At 41.8% G+C, this 21,877-nt stretch overlaps 1 protein-coding gene across 1 annotated transcript in view; it reads left to right on the top strand.

The window, feature by feature from the left end:
• The first annotated feature begins 12,615 nt into the window (after positions 1-12,615).
• Positions 12,616-21,877, top strand: part of UBE2N (ubiquitin conjugating enzyme E2 N) — a 42,036-nt gene continuing 32,774 nt past the window's right edge. The window contains exon 1 of the mRNA XM_081247865.1: positions 12,616-12,892. Coding sequence (XP_081103991.1) covers positions 12,863-12,892 — 30 coding nt within the window. The 5' untranslated portion in view covers positions 12,616-12,862. The remainder of the gene's footprint in view (positions 12,893-21,877) is intronic.

Consider the following 21,877-nt stretch of genomic DNA (forward strand, 5'->3'; position numbering starts at 1 on the left):
AATAGCAGTTGGGCTAGATGTAGATTTAAAAACCATGGGAATGTTGAGTGCACATAAGGAGTGAGTGCAGAAAAAAAGGAAAAGGACCCAGAACTTGGCCCCAGAGAATTCCAACATTTAGCAGTCCAGTGGAGGAGGACAGCCATCCAGCACCTCTCAGAAGTGGCAGGGAGAGAGGCAGTATGAAAACCAAGAGACTGCAATATGAGAGTAGCTAAGAGAGGTATGTCAGGAAGAGTTTCATAACTTTAGAGTTCAGTGCCAGCAAGTTTAAAGCTATAATTTCCTAAACTACAAACTTCAAGTACCAGTTAATAATTTACATTGTCCTACATAAAAGCAGTTCAAATTCATGCTAGTAAAATGACAAAACAGACAAAATTGTAGAACTTTGGAGTTGGTTTCAAATGGCTTCAGTTGAAAAGGGGATTGACTTTTTTTTCTTCTCTAACTTTGCAGAATAAAGTCACTTTTTATAAAATCAGAGATTGAAGACTCCAGAGCAATCTAACTGCCAAGCCATTAGAGAAAATCTTTCTAAAAACTTTTTCAAAAATTATTACATAAAACTGGCCCTAGGGGCTGGAGGGCAGGGATTGAAAAAAAAATTGGCTCTGGTTTTGAGCACTTACTATGTATCAGACATTGTTCTTCAAATGCTTTACATGTATTGTTTTTGTCTGTTCCTTCTGATAGCTCTAGGAGTTGGGTATAATTATTGTGACTGTCATTATACAATGAAGTAACAGAAGCACAGATAGGTTAAATAACTTGTTCAAAGTCATGCAAGTTACAAGTGGTGAAACTGTGATTTGAACCCAGGAATCACCCATGAGCTTAAAACCACTGAGGTAGACTAGGCCATGCTCATTTCCAAATAGAAAATGTAGATTAAAAAAGTACTAACACCGGGAATTCCCTGGTGGTCCAGTGATTAGGACTCTGCACTTCCACTGCTGTGGCCCCGGGTTCAGTCCCTGGTTGGGGCGGTGGGGGGGGGACGAAGATCCAACAAGCTGTGCAGTGTGGCCAAAACAAAAAAAGTGCTAACACAGATTTTAAAAACAAAACCCAAGAGATAATCACTGCTAATATTTTGATGTAAAACCTTTCACTTTTATCTCTTTGTATATCTATATTATGATAATAGCTAACATTTACTGGACACATGATGTGTACTATTTTAAAGCCCTTGGCCAGTGATGGAGCTGAGATGTGAACCAGCCAGCCTGATTCTCCTTCAGTCTCCCTCTCTTTCACACAAACACATTATATTTAGGTTTTCTTTTATTACTGTTAATATACATATACAGATAAACATGCATGCACAATAGATTTTCTTTCTTAATATATCTTTTTTCCCACTTAACGGTGTATCATGAACATCTTTCCTCTGAATAGCTTAAATATTGTCGGTTTCAAACTGCAAGCCTCCTAGAAATCATCAGGACTTAATTTAGATTATTAAAGATCCTCACACTATAGTCTAAAGTTATTTCATTATTAGATGCTTTCCTGCGACTCCTAAATTTTAAATTTATTCTACTTTGTTCATTCATTCAACAACTATTTATTGAGCACTTATTAGATGTACCAAACACCAGAGCAACAGTTTATGTCTTCAGAGATTATACATCAAGTGGGGATGACAGACAGTTAATGTATAATTGTGTAATTAATTATTTTATTATCATTGTCCTGAGTGCTCAGAGGGAAAAAAATGCCACGGAGCATATAACTAGTCTGTTGGTGTCTGACTAGTCTATTAGGGTTAGGAGAGGCTCCCCTGAGGATATGAATTTAAGCAGAAATCTGAAGGAAGGGTAGAAGTTATAAAGATGAAGAGTACAAGAGAGAACAGCCTGAGTGAGGGCCCTAAGGTAGGAAGTAGTATGATTCTTACAAGAAACAAAAATAAGGTCAATGTGACTAGAATACAGAGTGCTAGCAAAAACAATGAGGCTGGTGACAAAGGCAGATCTATTTTATATTTTTAAGAACTATTTCACATTTGGCAGGTAATGCTTATAAAGGGCTTCCTGGAAGACCACATATATTTGAAACTTGTCCAAAATAACAAGACCCCGTTTTGCTAGTATGCATTGAGTATTGTCCTTAAGAAGTGTTTGTTTTGCCTTGTGAAGATTAATTGCACACCTTTAATCACATTGATAAATAATCTCACCAGAAACTGTGAGAAATTTACAGCAGAAACTGTTATTCCCCTATAGCTATTTCTCCCTTTCTTCCATGTTAATAGAACCCCTAATCTTCTACTGAGTGTATGTCCAGTCTGAATTTAAAAATCTACATTTCCCAGCCTCCCTTGCAAGCATAGATGTAGTCATGTGACTAAGTGCTGGCCAATGAGATGTAAGCAAATGTGTCTTGCAGCAGCTTTGCTCTCTTCCTTAAAGATAGCTGGTGGGCACTCTTTGCCCCTTACTCCATCCTTTCTCCAGGAGAGTGGATGTTATGGTCACTATCTTAGAACACTAGCATTTAGAGGGCCTAGACTTAGGAATGATGGAGTAGTCAGCTGGAAGGAGTCTGGGTTTTTGATAACTTTGTGCACCAGATCTCCTAGTTCCTGCACTTCCTACTTAGGGATTTTTACAAGAGAGAGGTAAACTTTTATCTTGTTTAACTCAGTGTTACTTTGAGCCTCTTTTCTAATAGTGGAACCCAATCCTCACTGAAATGACAGAATGAAAATAGTTCAAATCACAAATGATTCAAGAAAAATGTATCTAAAGGATTAGTACTGATTAAAATGTAAGGGCCTTGGACTTCCCTGGTGGCACAGTGGTTAAGAATCTGCCTGCCAATGCAGGGGACACGGGTTCAAGCCCTGGGTCTCCTGACCCAAAGAGATTACTTATTTCTTTGGCATTAAAATATATATTTTGACCAGGTGACCTTGCCAGGAGCAACCCAGGGTAATAATTACTCTGACTTCCCCATCCTTTCCCTCTCTAATCTCCTGCAAGGGCTTCTCATTGGCCCAAACCAAACAGAAACCAGAGGTGAAGGAACCCCCTCCATATAGTGTAGTCTTTTCAAGTCAGCTTCCTGGGCAGAGAGCAGAGTGGACAAGATGAAGAGTGGATTTGGAGGAACAAAAGGGAGGTTCCTGGCACTATGTCAGAATAAGTGTCCTTAGGACGCCTTTGGTATTCTGACTGTAAAGCCAGAGATTGGTTTAGTAATCCAATTGGATGTTATTTAAATATAAACAGGGTGACCCTCCCATACTGATAGAAAGTGAAAAGAATTCTGAATAGCTTCCAGCAGTAAATACCTTTATTGAATATGTTGATAAATAAGTGAAACAACTTGGGTAGGAGGTTAGAAACTCAAATCACACTGGTTTGGTAAAATGTATAATGTGAATTTAGGTGACATGGGTGGTGAGACCACTCCATTTGGAGAGTATGGACTGGAATTCCTATTGGCACAGCAACCATAAAAGAGGGCTCTGCTTCTACTTTCAGGTCATATAGAAGAAGGCCCTGGAAGACTGCACTTCCAGACCTCACCCTCACAACCAACCTGGAAGGCACCCCAAACTGCTTGTGTAGGTTACCCCAGGTTACTTGGGGGTTACTTGTTTCCTTGGGTGTAAGTGACTTTTAGCTCTATAAAGATTTTGAATTAAATGTAGAAATGATGATGTAAATCAAACCCACTGAGTAGTATTATTTTCCAGTTAGCATTGAGAATATAACACACAAACGTGTATTCTATGTTTATATTTAAGTATTTAGAATATATAAGAGAATTTGGACTGTTAAATTTGCTGTTAGATAGCTTTTTGATTCTAATTTTTAAAAACTTTTTATTACAGAAAATTTCAAACACATACAAAATTAGAAAGAAAAGTATAATAAACCACCATGTACCCCTCATTCAGCTTCAACAATGATCAGCTTATGGGCAATTTTGTTTCATCTATACTCCCACCATTGGGGACTTCCCTGGTGGTGCAGTGGCTAAGAATCCGCCTGCCAATGCGGGGGACATGGGTTCGAGCCCTGGTCCGGGAAGATCCCACATGCTGTGGAGCAACTAAGCCCGTGTGCCACAACTACAAAGCCTGTGCTCTAGAGCCCGCGAGCCACAACTACTGAGCCCATGTGCCACAACTACTGAAGCCCACGCGTCTATAGCCTGTGCTCTACAACAAGAGAAGCCACCGCAGTGAGAAGCACGCGCACCGCAACCAAGAGTAGCCCCCACTCGCCACAAGTAGAGAAAGCCCTCATGCAGCAACAAATACCCAACACAGCCAAAAATAAATAAATAAATAAGTAAATGTATACTCCCACAATGTTCCTTCTCCTATAGCATTTTGAAGCAAATTTCAAGTAGCCTATTATTTCATCTATAAATATCTCAGTAAAAAAATGCTAAAAGATAAGGCCTCCTTTCTTCTACCATAACCACAATATTACACAACTGAAAAAAAAAGACGATGATTATTTAACATCATTAAATATCCAGTCAACATGCAACTTTCCAAATGGCTCAAGAATGTCATATTTTCTATTTAGTTTGTTTGTTTGAATCAGATCCAAATTAGATCCTCACCTTTCGACTGATTAATATAATTTTTAAGTGTCTTTAACTTATAAGTTCCTTCTCCATTTGTCTTTCTCTTTTTTCCTTGTACTTATTTGTTAAAGAAACCAGGTGTTTTTCCTGTAGAGATTCCCACAATCTGGGCTTTGCTGAGTACATTCTGGAGCAAACTTTAACATGTTCCTAAGTCCCTTGTGTTTTCTGTAAATTGTGATTCCAATTTGAACTTGTCATTAGGTGACTGATTTAGGTTTATGATTCTGTGTTGAAGGGTGTGAAAGAATTATATTGTTTGGAAGCAGTATTACAATACTTAATAGAAGACTCACTGTATTAAACATTTTTTTTCATTTATGAGAATTATTTAGGTGCTTGGGAATGTTTATCTGTCAAAATTGACGGGCTGGAAAAGAAAACTGAATATGTTAAATTTACAAGTGCAATTTAAAATGTTTAAATGTAGGTAATTTACTTTTATGAAAAATTCCCTTAAAAGAGTTTTATTTTAGTTGCTAGTCTTATAAACAGAATAATAAGATTTGTAAACTGAATTTGACAGCTTAAGGAAAAACTAGACTTTACTGTCACTACAGTAAATTGAATGTTAATTAAAAACTAATCTGTGAAATATCTCCTTGTGCAGGAAAACTGCCTCAAAGACACCAAAAATACTCTTGTCAGCATAAAGATGTTTTTGCCCTCCTCTCTCAAAAATTATACTCAAACAACAAGGAGAACAAGATGGGAAAGTCAAGAGATGCAGGAATGGCTCCTGACTTATCAGAGCAGAGGAAAGTTAAGCATGCAGGTTGTACCAAGGCTCAAGGAATTGGTAGCACCATATATTCAGGAAGAGGGAGTGAGGAAGGGGCTGAAAACTGATGGAATATTTGAAGGTCAGTGTAAGGTGCAGTTAGACCCAAGACTCCCATACACGCCAGCCCATCCTGGTCAGAAATGGGAATCTGAATCTGAGAAGCTCTAGACTCGGGCACACATACCTGGAGGAGGGCAAGGGAGAAGCATCCAACAGGAAACTGACCAGGTGAGTCCCCAGGCTCCCTTCCTTGCCCACCTCCAGAATGCCAGCATCCTCTGGTCTGCAGCCTTCCCTGTGACTATATGAAACACCTGATACCCTCCCAATAAATTCTGTATCTGTTTGTTAGTCTGAATCAGCTTCTATGCCTGCACCCAGGAACCCTGACTAAAATAACATTTCACACTTACCTTGTATTAATGTCATTAATATATATTTGCATCCATTCTCCCCCAGGGTAATTCCATGTCTGGTTTGGCTCATCATTTTCCCTGCAGAAACTAATATTGTGCCTAGCACTTAGCAGGCTCTTACTAAATGTTTATTGAATAACTGAGTGAATAACACCTTCCCTGTGTCTTACATATACTCTTCACTGTATCTTATGTGGTATCTCAATTACAGAACTTATCACATCAAATATATTAATTTGTTTAAATGTCTGTCTCCCCTATAAGAACATAAGTTCAAGATCAAAGATCCTATCTTGCTCATTTAAAAAAAAACATCTCCTAGGGAAGGTGTGGTACATAATAGGTAGGGAATGAAGGAAGGCAGGAAGGAGGGGATATGTGCTAAGCATTGTGTTACTGCTGGACACACAGCAAATAAGAATATGGGTGGGTAAAAAGGCAACACGACATCAGTGACAAGGCAACAAGATGTGAAAATGATGATGTTAGAGAGAGCATATGTATGATGGCTCACAGGATATTCAAAGCAACGATGAGATTGTCCAGACTGTGGGCTGAGGTTGCCTTTGGGGAACTGAGATAGAAAGTAAGCAGTAGTTTAAGAAAATGTCAGGTGGTTTTGTGATTAGAAGGTGAGAGGAGTAAGTTTTCTAATTGGTGAATTTAAAATAATGAGCTGGGTCCTCTCAGCCTTGTCTCCTTCCCTCCTTTCTTTTTCTCCCTCCCTCCCTGTTCCCTCTCTTTTCCTTTCTCCCTTCTATTTCTTTCTCTCCTTCTTCCTTCCTCCCCCCCCTTTTTTTTTTAAAGTAGTCTGTCTTCTGCTCTCATGCATGGGCATCTGCTCTGTCTTGGCTTAAGGGGCCTGCAGTTGTCTGGCTGTGCTAAGCGACTGGGTGGCTGTGCTTGCAACTGGGGAGCTGGTGGGAGGACTATTAATAAGCCCAAATGACTGCCCACTTAGAACTGTTTTCTCCAATCAGCTTCACTGGTAATGAAGGCAACATTTTGGTCTCCATCTCTTTCAATTGGTTATAATTTCAGAAGTGGAAATTGGGTGTTATTTATTGGCCTCCTCAAAACCCAGCAATCTGGAATACTGAACACCTGGGCCAACTTAAACTCCAACTATCTGGAATATCTAACACTTGGATCAAGAGAATTAGAACAGACAAGAGGAAAGATGGGTATTGGGCCAACAGGAATTAGAAAAACAGGAACAAGAAATATATAATTCCACAAATATGTATAAAATAGATAACTAATAACCTGCTGTATAAAAAATAAAATTCAAAAAAATATAAAGGAAATGTGTAAGTCAAGGTTGCTCTTGGAACCGTTTTGTTTTCTTGAGCAGTATGGGACATATGGGACAGTGACTCTCAAGCTTTGGACCCTTCAGTGGTGCCGGGGGAGCTTGTTAAAATCACAGATGCATAGGGCCTGGGACTTGCATACGGAAGACCTTGGGTGGGTCTCCTGCAGCTGTATGTTTAACCAGCCTAGGAGGTGGTTAGCACTCCAAAGTTTGAAAACCTCTGCTTCAGAGGATATCAGATCCCAAATCATTGTACTCAGAAGCAAAACGAAGTTTTCAAAACATTTCTAATCATACTGGAAGCAGGTGGGCAGTTTTCTGCAGAAAGCAAGAGACACAAGTGAGAAGCATATGAGAAATCAGTAGGACTGGAGAGAGATTGGTGATGGTGGGGAGGAAGAAAGGTGATGGGAGTATACTGACAAGAAGCTTGGGCAGGGCACACCAGCTGGGAGGAAGTGGGGGAACAGTTTAGGCTGGATAGGCTGAGTAAGCACTTCACAGCTGGAGTCACAGAGCGACTGGAGCCCAAGGACATGGAATGTAAACAGTTCTCTTGGGAACCTGAATGGGTGACACACAGAGGCATGGGAACGAGCCTTGCTTTCAGAGTTCCTGTTCCATCCAGGCTTCTGGCCAAGCCTTGAGTCACCATCCTCTGGAATCCTGTTTCCACTGGGAACTGGCACAAAGAGAGGAATACCCCCCTTCCTCTACCTTTATAGAAACATCGCAGAATCAGTGATGGGCTTTGCAGAATGCCTCCAGTGGTACATGCACTTAAAGCTCTCTGCGGATGAGATAACATTCAAAAACGCTTTGTAAAGCATGAAGCGCTAAACAAAGGTCAGCCTTATTACTCCAGTTCTCTTGGGTGTCTTCTTTCCAGAGTCCTCCCACTTTGAGATAGTGCTCCTATGACCCTGGGTGACCCTGCCCAGATCCTTCTCACAGGCTGGCATTGTGTTGGTTAACCGTTGGTAAGTCCTCAGCTATTTATGTTGAAGTCATGAACGTGAGGTAGCAGGTGTTTTTCGGGTTTTTTTTTCTTTTTAAAAATCAGTGCGCAGCCTTTTCACCCTGCCCACCCACTTCTTCCGAGTCAGTGTTCAGGAACCCTCTTCTCACAGATACTTCTGCTTGATAGCCCACGGAAGCTGTCCTATGCTGCAAGAAACAATATGGGTATTGCAAACAAATACATCTCCATGAAGACTATTGCTCATAATGGAAACAGGACTTCTATTAAAGGTGACTGATCTATCATTTTCCAAACTATTCTATTTTGTCTCTGCAAAGTATGAGAGAGTTTGTGAAAAAAGCTCTGTTGTCTTCCAGGAAGTCAAGTTGAAAAGTTTAGGGATGAACATAAACATCCTGTGTTTCACTTATGGATCATGAATTTAAGGCAACCATTCTCAAACAGGTGTTTATCTTCATCCTGCACTCATGCATTCATTCCCTTGACCAGTACTTTTTTTTTTTTTTTTTTTTTTTTTGCGGTACGTGGGCCTCTCACTGTCGCGGCCTCTCCCGCTGCAGAGCACAGGCTCCAGACGCTCAGGCTCAGCGGCCATAGGCTCACAGGCCCAGCTGCTCCACGGCATGTGGGATCTTCCCGGACCAGGGCACGAACCCATGTCCCCTGCATCGGCAGGCGGACTCTTAAGCACTGCGCCACCGGGGAAGCCCTTGACCAGTACTTTTTGAGAGCTCTCATGTTGTAGGCCTTGAGCTAGGCCCCAGGGATCGAGGGGTGCCCAAGATGGAAGAGATCCATGGCTCTCAGGAGCTCAGGTATAAATGTCTTAAGATACTACCTGCAGGGTAAACAGTACTTATGCATCTGCTATTATAGGACCAAAGTAGTGAAACTGAAATATTTGTGGGTAGGGGGTGGGGAAGGAACAGGAGGCACTAAATATTATTCTGGGGAGTAAGATTTGCATAGATCAGGATTCCTCTAATTTCTTCAACACAGTGTTCTTGGGCCCTCTTTCTTATATTATAATGCAAAGGCACTTGGAGTTTGAGTCCTGAAAGGAGCAAAGCCTGGAAAAAAATTAATGGCCAAGAATGAGGCCTGATGAAGAGCCAAAAAAAGATTAACTAGCTAAGAGTTCTGCCTAGCACTGTTCAGTTTAGTGAAGCTATTTGGTCACTCTTATTTATTCCATACCATGGACCAGAAACTTTTGAATTTTGAGTGTATGATATAATTCTTTTTTTTCTTTTTCTTTTTTTAAATTATTTTTTTCTTTTTTTTCCCCTTTAGTTGTATGATATCATTCTTTGTCAGCATGTAAAGAGCATTGAACACCTTTTAGATTAGACTTTTGAAATTAGTGAATTGGATTATTTTATGTTTTGAATAGGTAACACATTCATACAGCTCAAAATCCAAAAGGTACAAGAGTATAAAGTAAAAAGTCTGTTTTACCTCTATTCTTCAGCTGTCTAACACCCCTGCCTTGAAGGAATTAGTTTTGTGGTTATCTTTATTTTAACCATATTTTATGGGTATAGTAAGTAGGATTCTTAACCAGCTTTCTAACCTGAGAATAAACACTACATCTCAGCCATGTGGCAACATGTCCTTCTAGAATATATCCTGTTCTACAGGACTTACATGAATCAGAAGTTCGGATTTTATTTTCCAGATGCATATAGTGTGAGTTGTTCTCAAGGAGGAAAAGAATGGGAAAAGACATTAAAAATTATGTATTTATCTAAGAGAATTTCATGCCATCAAACGAATCTCTGCCAAACAAGGTTATACTGTCAAATTTTAAAAATCTGGTTTCCTAAAGAAAACTATACCTGGTTCTTATCAAGATTATGAAAATAATACCTTCTAAGTACTTAATATATATTGAAACTTCACAACAAGAACATGAAGTACACTTTATAGGTGAAAAAAACGAAGGTCAGACAAGCTAAGCAAATTCTAAGTTTTCAAATCTAGGCAGGGCTTCGGGGTCCTCACTCTTAATCTGCAGGATATTCACTATCTATTCCAATAGAGAATAGCCAAAAGAAGGCACACAGCAACAATTTTTGTTGTTTATTCAAAATCTTTTGTTCTCAAATTTTAGGATCTATCAAAATTACCCGTGATGTTTACATGCAGAGTCCCAGGCCTCAGCAATGAACTAGAAAATTAGAATCTCTGGGAAGGGCTCCAGGAATGCTTATTTTAACCAGCATTGCAGGTGATTGTAAGCATGGTGGCTTGTAAGCATACTGTGATAAATACACCTGTGGCAGCTTGTGTTTTTCGAAGTTGGTCACAACCGTATCTTGTATCACACATACCCAGCTAGTTTCCAGAATCTTGGGCTCTTCTTTCAAGAGAGGGGGTCCATGTCCCCTACTTTTCAAACTGGGTGGGCTTTTGTGAAGAGTCAACCAATAGGTTATGGTGGGAGTGATGCTACGTGACTTCCAAGGTTGGGTCGAAAAAGGTGACTCAGCTTCCACTTTTGCCTGCTAGAACACTCGTTCTTGGAACCCAGCCACCATGCAGTGAGGAAGCCCAAGTTGCTCCAGGGAGAGGCCCACTTGGAGAGGAACTAACAGTCTGTACCAACTTGCCTGCTATATGAGCCATCCTAGAAGTGGTTCTGGTCGCAGTCAAGCTGCCCAGGCTGACACAGCATGGAGCAGCGATGTGCCTTTCCTGCCAAGCCCTGCCTAAACTGCAGATTCAAGAGCTAAACAAATGATTATTGTTCTTTTAAGCACTAAATTGGAGCTGAATTGTTATGCAAGAGCTAACTGGACTAGTACCCTTCTAACCCCATATTCACTCTGCCTTTCTTCCTATCAGGGTGGGTTCTGGACCCTCTCTAAAATATTCTGGAAGTATCTTTCTCCAATGTCATTTACTTTCCCAGATTCTTCTAAATACAGAACCACTCATTTCAGACTTTTGGTTATTTGAAGTTCTCATTATTACCTCTGAGGCTTGGTTTCTCATCTAAAAAGCAACAGTAATAAGAAAGCATACCTTATATACTTTATCATTAAATGAGATAATCCATGTAATCATTTAGCATCGTGCTAATGATAATGTTTTCTCTTATTACTCTTACTAGGTTTCTTGCATTCATATTCTCCATTTCTTTAATGCACTTTTTTTTTTCTCTTATAGCTCAATGCCATTTCACAGTCTTTTTTCTAGGCCTGGCATGCTCTCCCCACCAGGTCAGTTAGATTCTTACTCATCCTTTAGGATGCCACTTCTCATTTGAGAAGCCTTCTCTGACTTCTCAAGCAATTAATGCCTCTCGTGCTCAAATAGCACCTTGGAGGACTCTCTATTATGGCCCTTAACACACTGGATTGTAATTATTGTTCACTAGTCTCTCTTCTCCGCTGGACTCTAAGTTCCTGGAAGGCAGGGTCAGCCTCTTTTTTGTTTTGAGTTTTGGCCACCTGGCGCGGACTGCGGGATCTTAATGCCCCGACCAGCGACTGGACCCGGCCGCAGCAATCAAAGCCCCGAGACCTAACCACTTGACCGCCAGGGAATCCCCTAGGGTCAGCCTCTTTGTATTCTCATCCACTAACACAGCATCTGGCACATCTTTATTCACCAACTACTGTCTGTGCTACTGTGCTAGGAAACACGGTGGCTAAGGAGTTAAGGGGTCCACGTTTTGGCAGACCTGCGTGGGAAGCAAACAGCTCCATTTCCCTCATAACCTTGGAAAAAGTGAATGTCTCCGAGCCTCATTTGTAAAGTGGAGGAAGCACTTTGCTCTGACGATAAAGTAAAATAATTCTCGCAAAAAGCCCATTACAGAGCAAGCAATCAATCATCAGGATGTTAGGAAATGCTTCCCCAACAATCCCATTTCCGGGCACCCTCACTCTAATCCTCCTTTAGGGCCCCGCACTCTAAAGGTAATCCCTCTTTTAGGGATTACACTGGGATCTCTAATCCTCTCCTGGGTCATTCCTCCAGCTCTCCAATCCGCGAGTCAACCACGAGGGCCAGGCGTTCAGAGGCCATTCTTCTTCCCCGCCCCCAACTCTCTCCAAACCCTTTAAGCTTTCCCGGGTCTAAGGGGTGTGTCAAAGACACCCGATTTATGCGAAATTTAAACCTCAAAATTCTGGCTAGGCTTTTCCTAGATAACTTTCGAGACCCACAGTTGGGAGCTTTGCTACTGACTTTTGGTCTTCCCCTACTTGTGAGGAAGGAGCTCGCGGATCAACTTGACCTCAGTCGTTCGGCCAGCGCCAGCCCCGACCGCGCGCCCTGCAGTAGCGTTGAATGAACGAACGAACGAACGAATGAATGAATGGGCTACGTCTGCGGCCGGGCCTCTGTTTCGTCGCCCATTGGCGCGGGCGTGGCCGCGGATAAGAGGCCTGCTGGTCGCAGACCACTCAGTCCCACCAGCGCGCAGCAGGACCGGCCACTAGCGACGGGGATCTGCGCTGCTCCGCGCCGTTCCGCGCCGCCTCTCCCAAGTCCCTGCCCCGCCGCGGCGCGTCACTTCCGCCACCCCCAGGCCGCGGCTGGGGCGGGGAGCGCGGGGGAGGGGGCCAGGATCGAGGGAAGCCCGCCCGCGCCCTAGCAGGGACTACATTTCCCGGGGGGCCTCGGCGCGGCGGCGGCGGGCGCGGCAACGTTCCCCGGAAGTGGAGCCCGGGACTTCCACTCGTGCGTGAGGCGAGCGGAGCCGGAGACGAGACCAGAGGCCGAACTCGGGATCTGACAAGATGGCCGGGCTGCCCCGCAGGATTATCAAGGTAACAGCCCGGGCCCGCCTCCGGCTACCCGCTCTGCTCTTGCCCTCTCGGCGGACCGGGCGGAGCGGCCCCTCGTTTCCTCCGGCCCGCGGCCCGCGCTGGGAGGCCCGCGGCAGCGCGGAGAGGGTCTGGCCGCGGCGGCGAGGGAAGTCGGGCGCTGGGGAGGGGGCGCCGGGGAGACTTCCGGCCGCAGTGGGGCAGCCCGGCAGCGGGGATTGGGGGCTCCCAGGCGGTCGGCCCGCGAGCGGGGAAGGCCTGGCCCGCGCCCTGACGGAGGGTGGGGCCGCGGGCTTGCGGGGCTCTGGTCTTGGGAGCGGGCCTCCGCGGCCTCTCAGACCACCCCCGAGCGGAGGCCGCGGGCGCGCGGGAATCGCGGCGGGGCCCGGACTCTAGGCGGGGGTTGTGGCCCGACACGGCCCCTCGGCCTCGGATCCGTGTCTCGGCCCGGGCGGGAGCGCAGGGGTGCGGCAGCTGCAGGTTCAGAATGAATGAACCGGGAGGGTGAGGCCGGGCGGGGCCCTGTGCCACGGGAGGCGGCTCCGGGAGCGCCGCGCGTCCTGCAGCCGCCGGCACATGCTCAGCCCTTGCTGCAGGGGTTCGGGGGACGTGGGGGCTCCGTGCCCCGCCGCCCTCGCTTCCGCGATCTCCTCCTCTTTTTAAAATGCGTTTCCGTTCGTTATCTCCGCGAAGTAAGTTTACTCTAGTTGGCAAACTCTTTTAGGACTGTTTCTGTTTAGAGGAAATAGTTCTAACACGAGACCGAGCGGGGATTGGGGGAGGGGGTGCAGTACAGGTACGGGGGACCTTGTGAAACCTTTTGCCTCTCGATTTTGTGCGCTTTAAATTATCAATACCATTTTTCAGCTCTTCATGAATATGGACAAGTACCAGTGGAACCACGAAAAATTCATCTTGGTTTTGTAAACTCTTTACATAAATATCAAGTCCTCAGACGTGAAATGTTTCTTGCAGTCCACGAAGACAAAACCTTTAGGGCTTTTTTGTCAGTTTTAGTGAAGGAAATTAGTTGAACCTCTGTGTTGCTCAGTATGCGAGTTAAAGTGTCTGAATTGCAGCATCATTTTGTTTGCTGTAACTCTGAACGTGTATTTAATCTAGTTTGCCCTTAAAGTTTTGGGGGAGATGCATGCGAAGTGATTGAAGGATGGTGTATTGTGTAGTGCGATTGCAATGAAATATATCTGAGATGGGGGTGTCTCTGACCTAAAGGTGCTTAATTTAGAGAAATCAGACGTGTTTTGTAAAGTAGCAAGTTTTAGCAAGGAGAGAAGTAGAACAGATTGTCATTGTGCGCTGGAGTCTAATGATGTGAACCTTCATAGTGTTGTGTAAAACAAAACCTTCATTTGTTGTGTTAAAGATTTGTCTGCTACTGCGTCCAAGGCAGTTTAATGGCTGTGTGTTGGAGGGTACTTAACAATGTGGTTGTAATACGATCACATGGCCCCAGTGGTCATGTTTATTGAGGCCCCACTTGAAAATGAGGGGTGGAAGATAGAGCTATACATCAGATATCCTTGGATTTTTATTTACTGTTATTCAGGTTATCGACTAAGTACCTAGTACACATTGACATTCAAGATAATTCTCCAAAATACATAATGAATTAAAGACTTTACATATATTTTTCCATTTTTGCTTGATGCTGGAGATATTCTGCAATAATATGAAAGTCTTAGATGGAAAAATAAATTCTGTGGGACCTTGTATATAAACTTACAGATATGACCTGAAGCTATAAGTTGAAGTCCTCATAATTCAGTTCATTTGGCACAGAATAATTTAGTTTACATCAGGCTTTTGCATTTTGCTATTTAAAACAAGACAGTGATAACTCTTAATTTTACTGTCTTGTTGATAACATCTCTCTAATGAAAGGTCCCTTGATTTGGGTATTATCTTGTAAGAGTTCGGTGGTTTTACTTTAATGCCATTTATAGCATTTTTTCCTAGTGCCCATGCTTATATTATATAGGCTTTTCCATAATCTGTGAAAATGTTTATTTTTTTATCAGAATTAAAAAAAAGCTTGTCTCTTCTCTGTCAACTACAGTACAAGGTTCTGTGTGGAATATAATAGTGGTGGCAGTGGAATATAATGGGGTAGCACTACTGTTCTGAATGATGGGCATGTACCATCTCTCATTGGACAGTGTGATGCTTTCTACCTCAAAATGGGCATTATTTACATTTGCAAAATTCTTCAACCACTTGGTACCTGCAGAAGTCTTGTGAAGTAGACAATACATTATATAGGCTAGAAACCCATTCAAAGGACTTTCCTAGGGTCTTAAAACTGGCAGGAGGCAGAACTTGGATCTTGACCCAGTGTGACCTTCCCCTGCCTCTTGTTATTATGAAATGACGTAATATATGTCAAAGTACCTTAACAACTGTAATCATACATATAAAGATGATTTTTTGAATTACTATTCACCCAGTTGCTATCCCACTCAGATTCCCATTTCTAATCGAGTAGCAAATTCTTTGGGCTCTATTTTTCAAATTATATCCTGAATCAGACACATTTCCCTATCTCTCTGAAACCACTGTTCAGTTCCATCATTTGTTACCTGGCATACTGTATTGATCTCCTTTTAAACAGCAGCTAGTGTTACTTTTAAAAACATAGATCTTGTTACTTCCCTGCTCAGAACTCCACAGAGGTTCTGCAGCACACTGAAAATCTTGACTTTTTTCCCTCCTAGCTACAAGGCCCTCCATCCATCTGGGATCTGCCTACCTCTGAGATCATCTCCCACACTTCTCCCCTTGGGTCGCTCCATTGCAGCCACACTGTTGCTCTGCTGTACCCTGAACAATAAGAGGCTATGCATGTTCCAGTCACAGGGCTTTCCTCCTGTTTATTGCGTTGCTTGCTTTGTCATAATGTTCAGTTCTTGGCTCACATGTCATATTCTCAGAGAGGTTTACCTTAACTGTCCTAAAACACAGTCCTCCCTCCTCCCCCATGGTTGCTCTTTAGCCCCTATTTCGTCTCTTCTGTATAGCACATATCATTACTCAAAGTTATATTATTTACTGTTTATCTCTACTCCCACTAAAGCTCCATGAAAGCAGGAATTCTTGGATGACTTGGGCATTGCTCAAATGCCTAGAACACATAATCTGCAAATCTAATGTCTCGGCCCTGAAATACTGATTGAATGAATGAATGAGCTTCAGTCTCTTTGAAAGAAAGTTTCAGGAGAGTTATTCTATATAATTTGACATTGTTACTGCTCAGTAGATTCTATCTGAATCTGTGCCTGAGCTAAAAGTTTCTAATTCTACCCATAAATTCATTACAAACAAAACAAATCAATCTTTTATTTTGTTGACTAGGAAATACATAGAGCACCTTTGAAAGGTTCTAAAGGGTACATAGAGGAAAATTAAGACTCATCTGTCCTTCAGCATTCCAGTTTCCCTCCCCAGACAGCCACAACTTTTATTGTATATTATTCCCCAAAGACCAGAGAGACTTAGTGCATATATGTCAGGCCTATCCCCCTCCTCCCCAAGTAAATGCTGTACTTGATTCCTCCCCTTGCCCCCACCTATGTCTTCGAGGTGACTCATTTTCTAAAGAGCTGTTTTGTGGAACCTTGTGGTTAGGCCTTAATTTAACTAATTGCATATTGATAACTATTAGATTGTTCCCCATATTTTGCTATACAAACAGTGCTGTAATGAATGGTTTTATATATAGTGATATTTTGCACATGTATGAGTTATACTGAATCTTGGCAGTTACGTGTTTAGCTAGAATTATAGGATTTTTTTTCCTCTTTTTTCCTGGGCAAAACCTCTTTTAGTTTCTAAAAGTGACAGAGCAATTATAGCTTAAAGTCACATAAGTTGAAAGCCACCTAAAATAAGAGATCCTCCTTAATCTATCTGTCATAAAGAACCGGAGTATTTTGCGAACAAATAAATGAAATCTGTAGTTGTGGCTTGGTCAAAAACAGATTTATTTCAGCTTTACATGTTACACTGACAAAATGACATTCCTTTAATTTTCTTCTCAAAATTAATCATGAAGTCAATAAAATATAGGCTTAGGAAACAGTTAACTTACTCAAGCAGTTGACTTATTTGATTAAAACCTAGCAAACCAACCTTCTGAAATTAGAATTTCGCCAGTCTTCCCTACAATTTATTTTCTGTTTGGTGAGGTTTAGTTTCAAACTCTTGAAAACCTGTAATGAGCTGACCGAGTCTTGAGTTCTGTTTTTTACTTTAATAATTTTTATTTTTAAAAATACATATTTTTAAAATTATAGTTTATTTATAATAAATTTATTTTATTTATTTATCTTTGGCTGCGTTGGGTCTTTGTTGCTGCACTCAGGCTCTCTCTAGTGGTGAGCGGGGGCTACTCTTTGTTGCGGTGCGCAGGCTTCTCATTGTGGTGGCTTCTCTTGTTGCAGAGCACAGGCTATAGGCGTGTGGGCTTCAGTAGTTGTGGTGCATGGGCTTAATTGCTCCGCGGCATGTGGGATCTTCCTGGACCAGGGCTTGAACCCGTGTTACCTGCGTTGGCAGGAGGATTCTTTTTTTTTTTTTTTAAGATGTTGGGGGTAGGAGTTTATTAATTAATTAATTAATTTTTGCTGTGTTGGGTCTTTGTTTCTGTGCGAGGGCTTCCCCTAGTTGCGGCAAGCGGGGACCACTCTTCATCGCGGTGCGCGGGCCTCTCACTCCTGCGGCCTCTCTCGTTGCGGAGCACAAGCTCCAGACGCGCAGGCTCAGTAGTTGTGGCTCACAGGCCCAGTTGCTCTGCGGCATGTGGGATCTTCCCAGACCAGGGCTCGAACCCGTGTCCCCTGCATTGGCAGGCAGATTCTCAACCACTGCGCCACCAGGGAAGCCCGGCAGGAGGATTATTAACCACTGTACCACCAGGGAAGTCCCTCTTATCACCATTTAAAAGCCACTCATTTGATATGTATTTTAGTACATAAGTAAGAAAAGCAATTCAGAAAACTGACCCTTTTTTTAAGCCCCGAGAATCTTTGGCTCATAATGTTTTTTCCCTCATGAAAACTTACCATGATGAAGATGGACTTGTTATAAATCTTTTTTTTTTTTTTTTTTTTTACGGTACGTGGGCCTCTCACTGTTGTGGTCTCTCCCGTTGCGGAGCACAGGCTCCGGACGCGCAGGCTCAGCGACCATGGCCCACGGACCCAGCCGCTCCACGGCATGTGGGATCCTCCCGGACCGGGGCACGAACCCGCGTCCCCTGCATTGGCAGGCGGACTCTCAACCACTGCGCCACCAGGGAAGCCCTCTGTTATAAATCTTAATTAAAACATTCTTAGGAAGCAGATAAACTCATATAGTAAAAACCTGAGTAGAAACAGTGTAGTTTTTAGCTCTTTTGGTTGTTGTCCCAATTTAATAATTTTCTGACCTTCTTCCTAGTACAGTAAACCATATTTGCATATGACTTCTGGGGATTCAGATTCTTGACAAGCATATTTGTGAATCCCCTTGGTCTCCACGGATTCCAGGTTAAGAATCCCTGAACTACTTTTGGTAGTGATTAAACTTTCAGGCTATATGGATATTGTTTAATATACTACCTAATGTTTTGATTATGGAATGTAGGCATAACTGAAAGTAGGTTAAAAATCGAGTCGAGTGTTGTTTTTTAAGCACTTCTTTGTCAAGCACTTTCTTCAGATTGATCAGCTCTCACACAATAGAAATTGAAATTTGTCCAATTCTTAAGTACTTCCTGAGTATCCAGCATGCTAAATAATGATATCAGAAATATTATGCATTTGCTTTGTAGAAATTGAGTTTTTTCCCACACTTGTGATGACTTACAGCCATATACAGTAGAGAACACTCTCCTTTTCCTTCTCTGATGAGGAGACTGTAGGCCAAAGAAATTGGATGACTAAGATTCCTGGCCTGCAAGTCAGTATCTTTGCTTTTTTCCCTATGCTGTATCTAGTGTTTTGGTTTACCTGTGTGTAAATGGATTTAAGAAGAAAATAACTTACGCACCTTGGATTCAAGTAGTGTGGATTCTGAACATACATTTGAATGTGCTATCATGAACACTGATGCATAAGCACTGTAGAAATAAATAGCAGAACCAAGGAAATGAGGATGGCATGCAGCAGGAGCTTTGGACATTATGGTTGTAGTCATCACAGTTCTGATGTGGGTGTCTAATTACTATATTATATAATTTTACTTTCTAAAAACGAAATAGATCTGAAAGGCATAATATATGTAGCAATGTTACCTCAGGAAATAAGAATTCTTTTTTTTTCCTATATGGAAGAAATGTAATGTATGAAGGACATCAGCATGGATGTACAAATTAGGAGATGAATAATAGGGAATCAGTTAACTTCAGCTAAAATCTTAGCAACTTTTAAAAATGCTTCCCAAGTTTTTTTATTTTAAATATTAAGTAGTCATCTTCAATTTGTAGATTAAATAGGATGTGGGATCACCATAGTCTGAGAGTGAGATCTGTGGCCCTGGCATCTCTGGTGACAGAAACCATTAATGTGTGATCAGAAGAAATGGGTAGGTAACTGGTTAAGAGCCCTCAGAGAATCAACAGAAAGCATTCTTTATTATCCATTTTTCCAAGAGCTACACCACACTATTCAGGGCATTGTGTGTTTGTTAAAATCCTGGATGTAGCTATTCTAAAATCCCCTAGGGATACTTAGGCATAGAAATTTTTATAGTTCTGAGTTGGCCTGTAACTCAGATGTTTCGGAATAATTAGGATTAGGCTATAATTTGAAGTACTTCTAGGCATTGGTTTCAGAATCTAATGTTGACATATTTTGCTTTTTTTTTTTTTAATTGGCTCTTTCCTCTTCATATTTTCAAACTCCTTTAGTTTTCAATGCCATCACAATATGTCACTGTCAGGTTTGGTCTGTGGTGGGCAAATCAGTTTTTATTTTTAAAGTCTTTACAATCCAGTGACTGAAGGCACTGTAGTGGAGAAAATACTAGAAAGAAATCTAACAAATGTTATCTCTGTGTCTTGAGACTATGGGTGCTTTTTATTTCTTTAGAGCTTTCTAAGATTTCTTTATAGTTTATACTAAGGAAAATGTTATTGCTGTAAAGTCACTGTGTTTTTAGTGACCTTTAAGGACCATTGGGATTACCATCCCCTTTACCCCCTTATTGTGGAGCAGGGGCAAAAGTGGCTTTAGTAAGCTAGTAAGAGCCCAAGGCCAAATTTCAATCTTCGATAACATTGCGATTTGTTTGCCTTTTTATTATCCATTCATAAAACATGTTTCAGTTCAATTAAATGGACATTTATTGAATGCATAGTATGTATTCACTAAGCCAGTAAAAAAGATAGGCATCCCTGTCTGGTGAAAAATGGAGCTGTGAAACAAGAAAATACAGTGAGGTGTGTTATAAAAGAAGGAATATCTGGGATTTACCATAGTCTGAGGAAAGGTGTCAATATCTGTTGAGTGTTTTTAAACTTGAAGAGCAGGGGGGGAGAGTGGACGCAGCGAATAGTAGATATGAAAGCTGGAAGGAGAGGGAGAGGGAGAGAGGAAGAGAAAGAGAGCGTGACTGCATTATATATTCCAGAGATCCATTATGTGTGGTGGATAGTGTCTTATTGTAGTTTAATTACAGGCTTTTGCATGAATCCTGTTTAGTAATATAGTTTACCTTAAGATGGACTGCCTCTCTGGGGTGGCATATTCCTCTCCTGCTCTCCTGGGTCCCTGGATTTGGGGAAGTTCGGGATTCCAGTGAGAAGGAACTAAAGAGCAGGTGGAAAATACATTTGAGGTATCACTGCATCAGACCATAACCACTCTAATGTGAGTTTTAAACAAGATGTTTTTCATTCAGTAAGCCTAAAGATAGAATTATCTTACACTTGTTTATATGTTAATTTGAATTTTGTGTTTTCCACTAAGCGGAGGGTATTTGTACCTACTTAATTTCCTCACTTGTATTTAGAGAGAATAAGGAAAAGTGCTTTCCAGTAAAATTCCCCCTACATTTGCACTGCAGTTCTTGCTTTGGCTTTTTTAAAAAAGTCATTTCTTTTCACAGTTGGAGGCACAGTGATTTACAGCTATAAAGCTTGAAGTTTCTTACCTTTAGCTGTAAAGGAGCTATTCCCATTAAGTAAATTTTTTTTTCCCCCTGAATGAAGTACTCTGTCTACCCTGTCTTTATTGTTGTGGTTCAGATAAGGGTTAACTTAAACTAAAAGTGCTGCAATCTCCCGTTCAGGTTCCTGCCACTGACTGTGATTAGAGGTCAGTGAACACTTGGCCAAACCTTGCCTATTTCTTATCAGAATCTTCCCTTAGTTTAATTGGGCGGGCTGCCGATGTCTTGAGTGGTAGGAAGTAGAAGATATTTTCTGTGAATACTGGTCTATAATCTGAGCAGTTAGTTTATGGTAGTGCATCAGAATTATCTGGGTGTTTATAAATTTAACAGTTGCCAGCCCCAGAATGTTTTTTTGGTTACGTTTTGTCTTAAGATCTCCAGATGATTTTAGTGTGCACCTTGCAGAAACAATGGCCTAGTATATGTTTGGCTCCAGTGCAAAGTTGGGTAGAATGTGGTAGAACTAAAATCATACATAAAGCCAGTAGTTTCTCATATATAGAAAACAAAAGCATCAGTGGGAGCACCGAAGATGTGACATTCTGGATGGGGAAACCCTCCAGGTTTGGTTTAGGGAAAGAGGTTTTTAGGGGGGTGACATTTGAGCTGAATTTTGAAAGATAAGTAGAAAAGCGGGGTGGGGGGAGAAGAATATCATTCCAGGTTAGACATATCAAACTCTAGGAAGATATTTGAGCAGTGCTAAAACTGTAACATGAGTCAGCACTTCTTCACTTGGACCACAGACACTTCAAATGCAGTCTTTTAATTTGAAAGAGTTTTTTTCCTTTAGAAGTGTAATTCATGGATATATAGTCA

This window comes from Mesoplodon bidens (assembly GCF_964165515.1).
Source record: "Mesoplodon bidens genome assembly, chromosome: 11".
In the NCBI taxonomy this organism is placed as follows: domain Eukaryota; kingdom Metazoa; phylum Chordata; class Mammalia; order Artiodactyla; family Ziphiidae; genus Mesoplodon; species Mesoplodon bidens.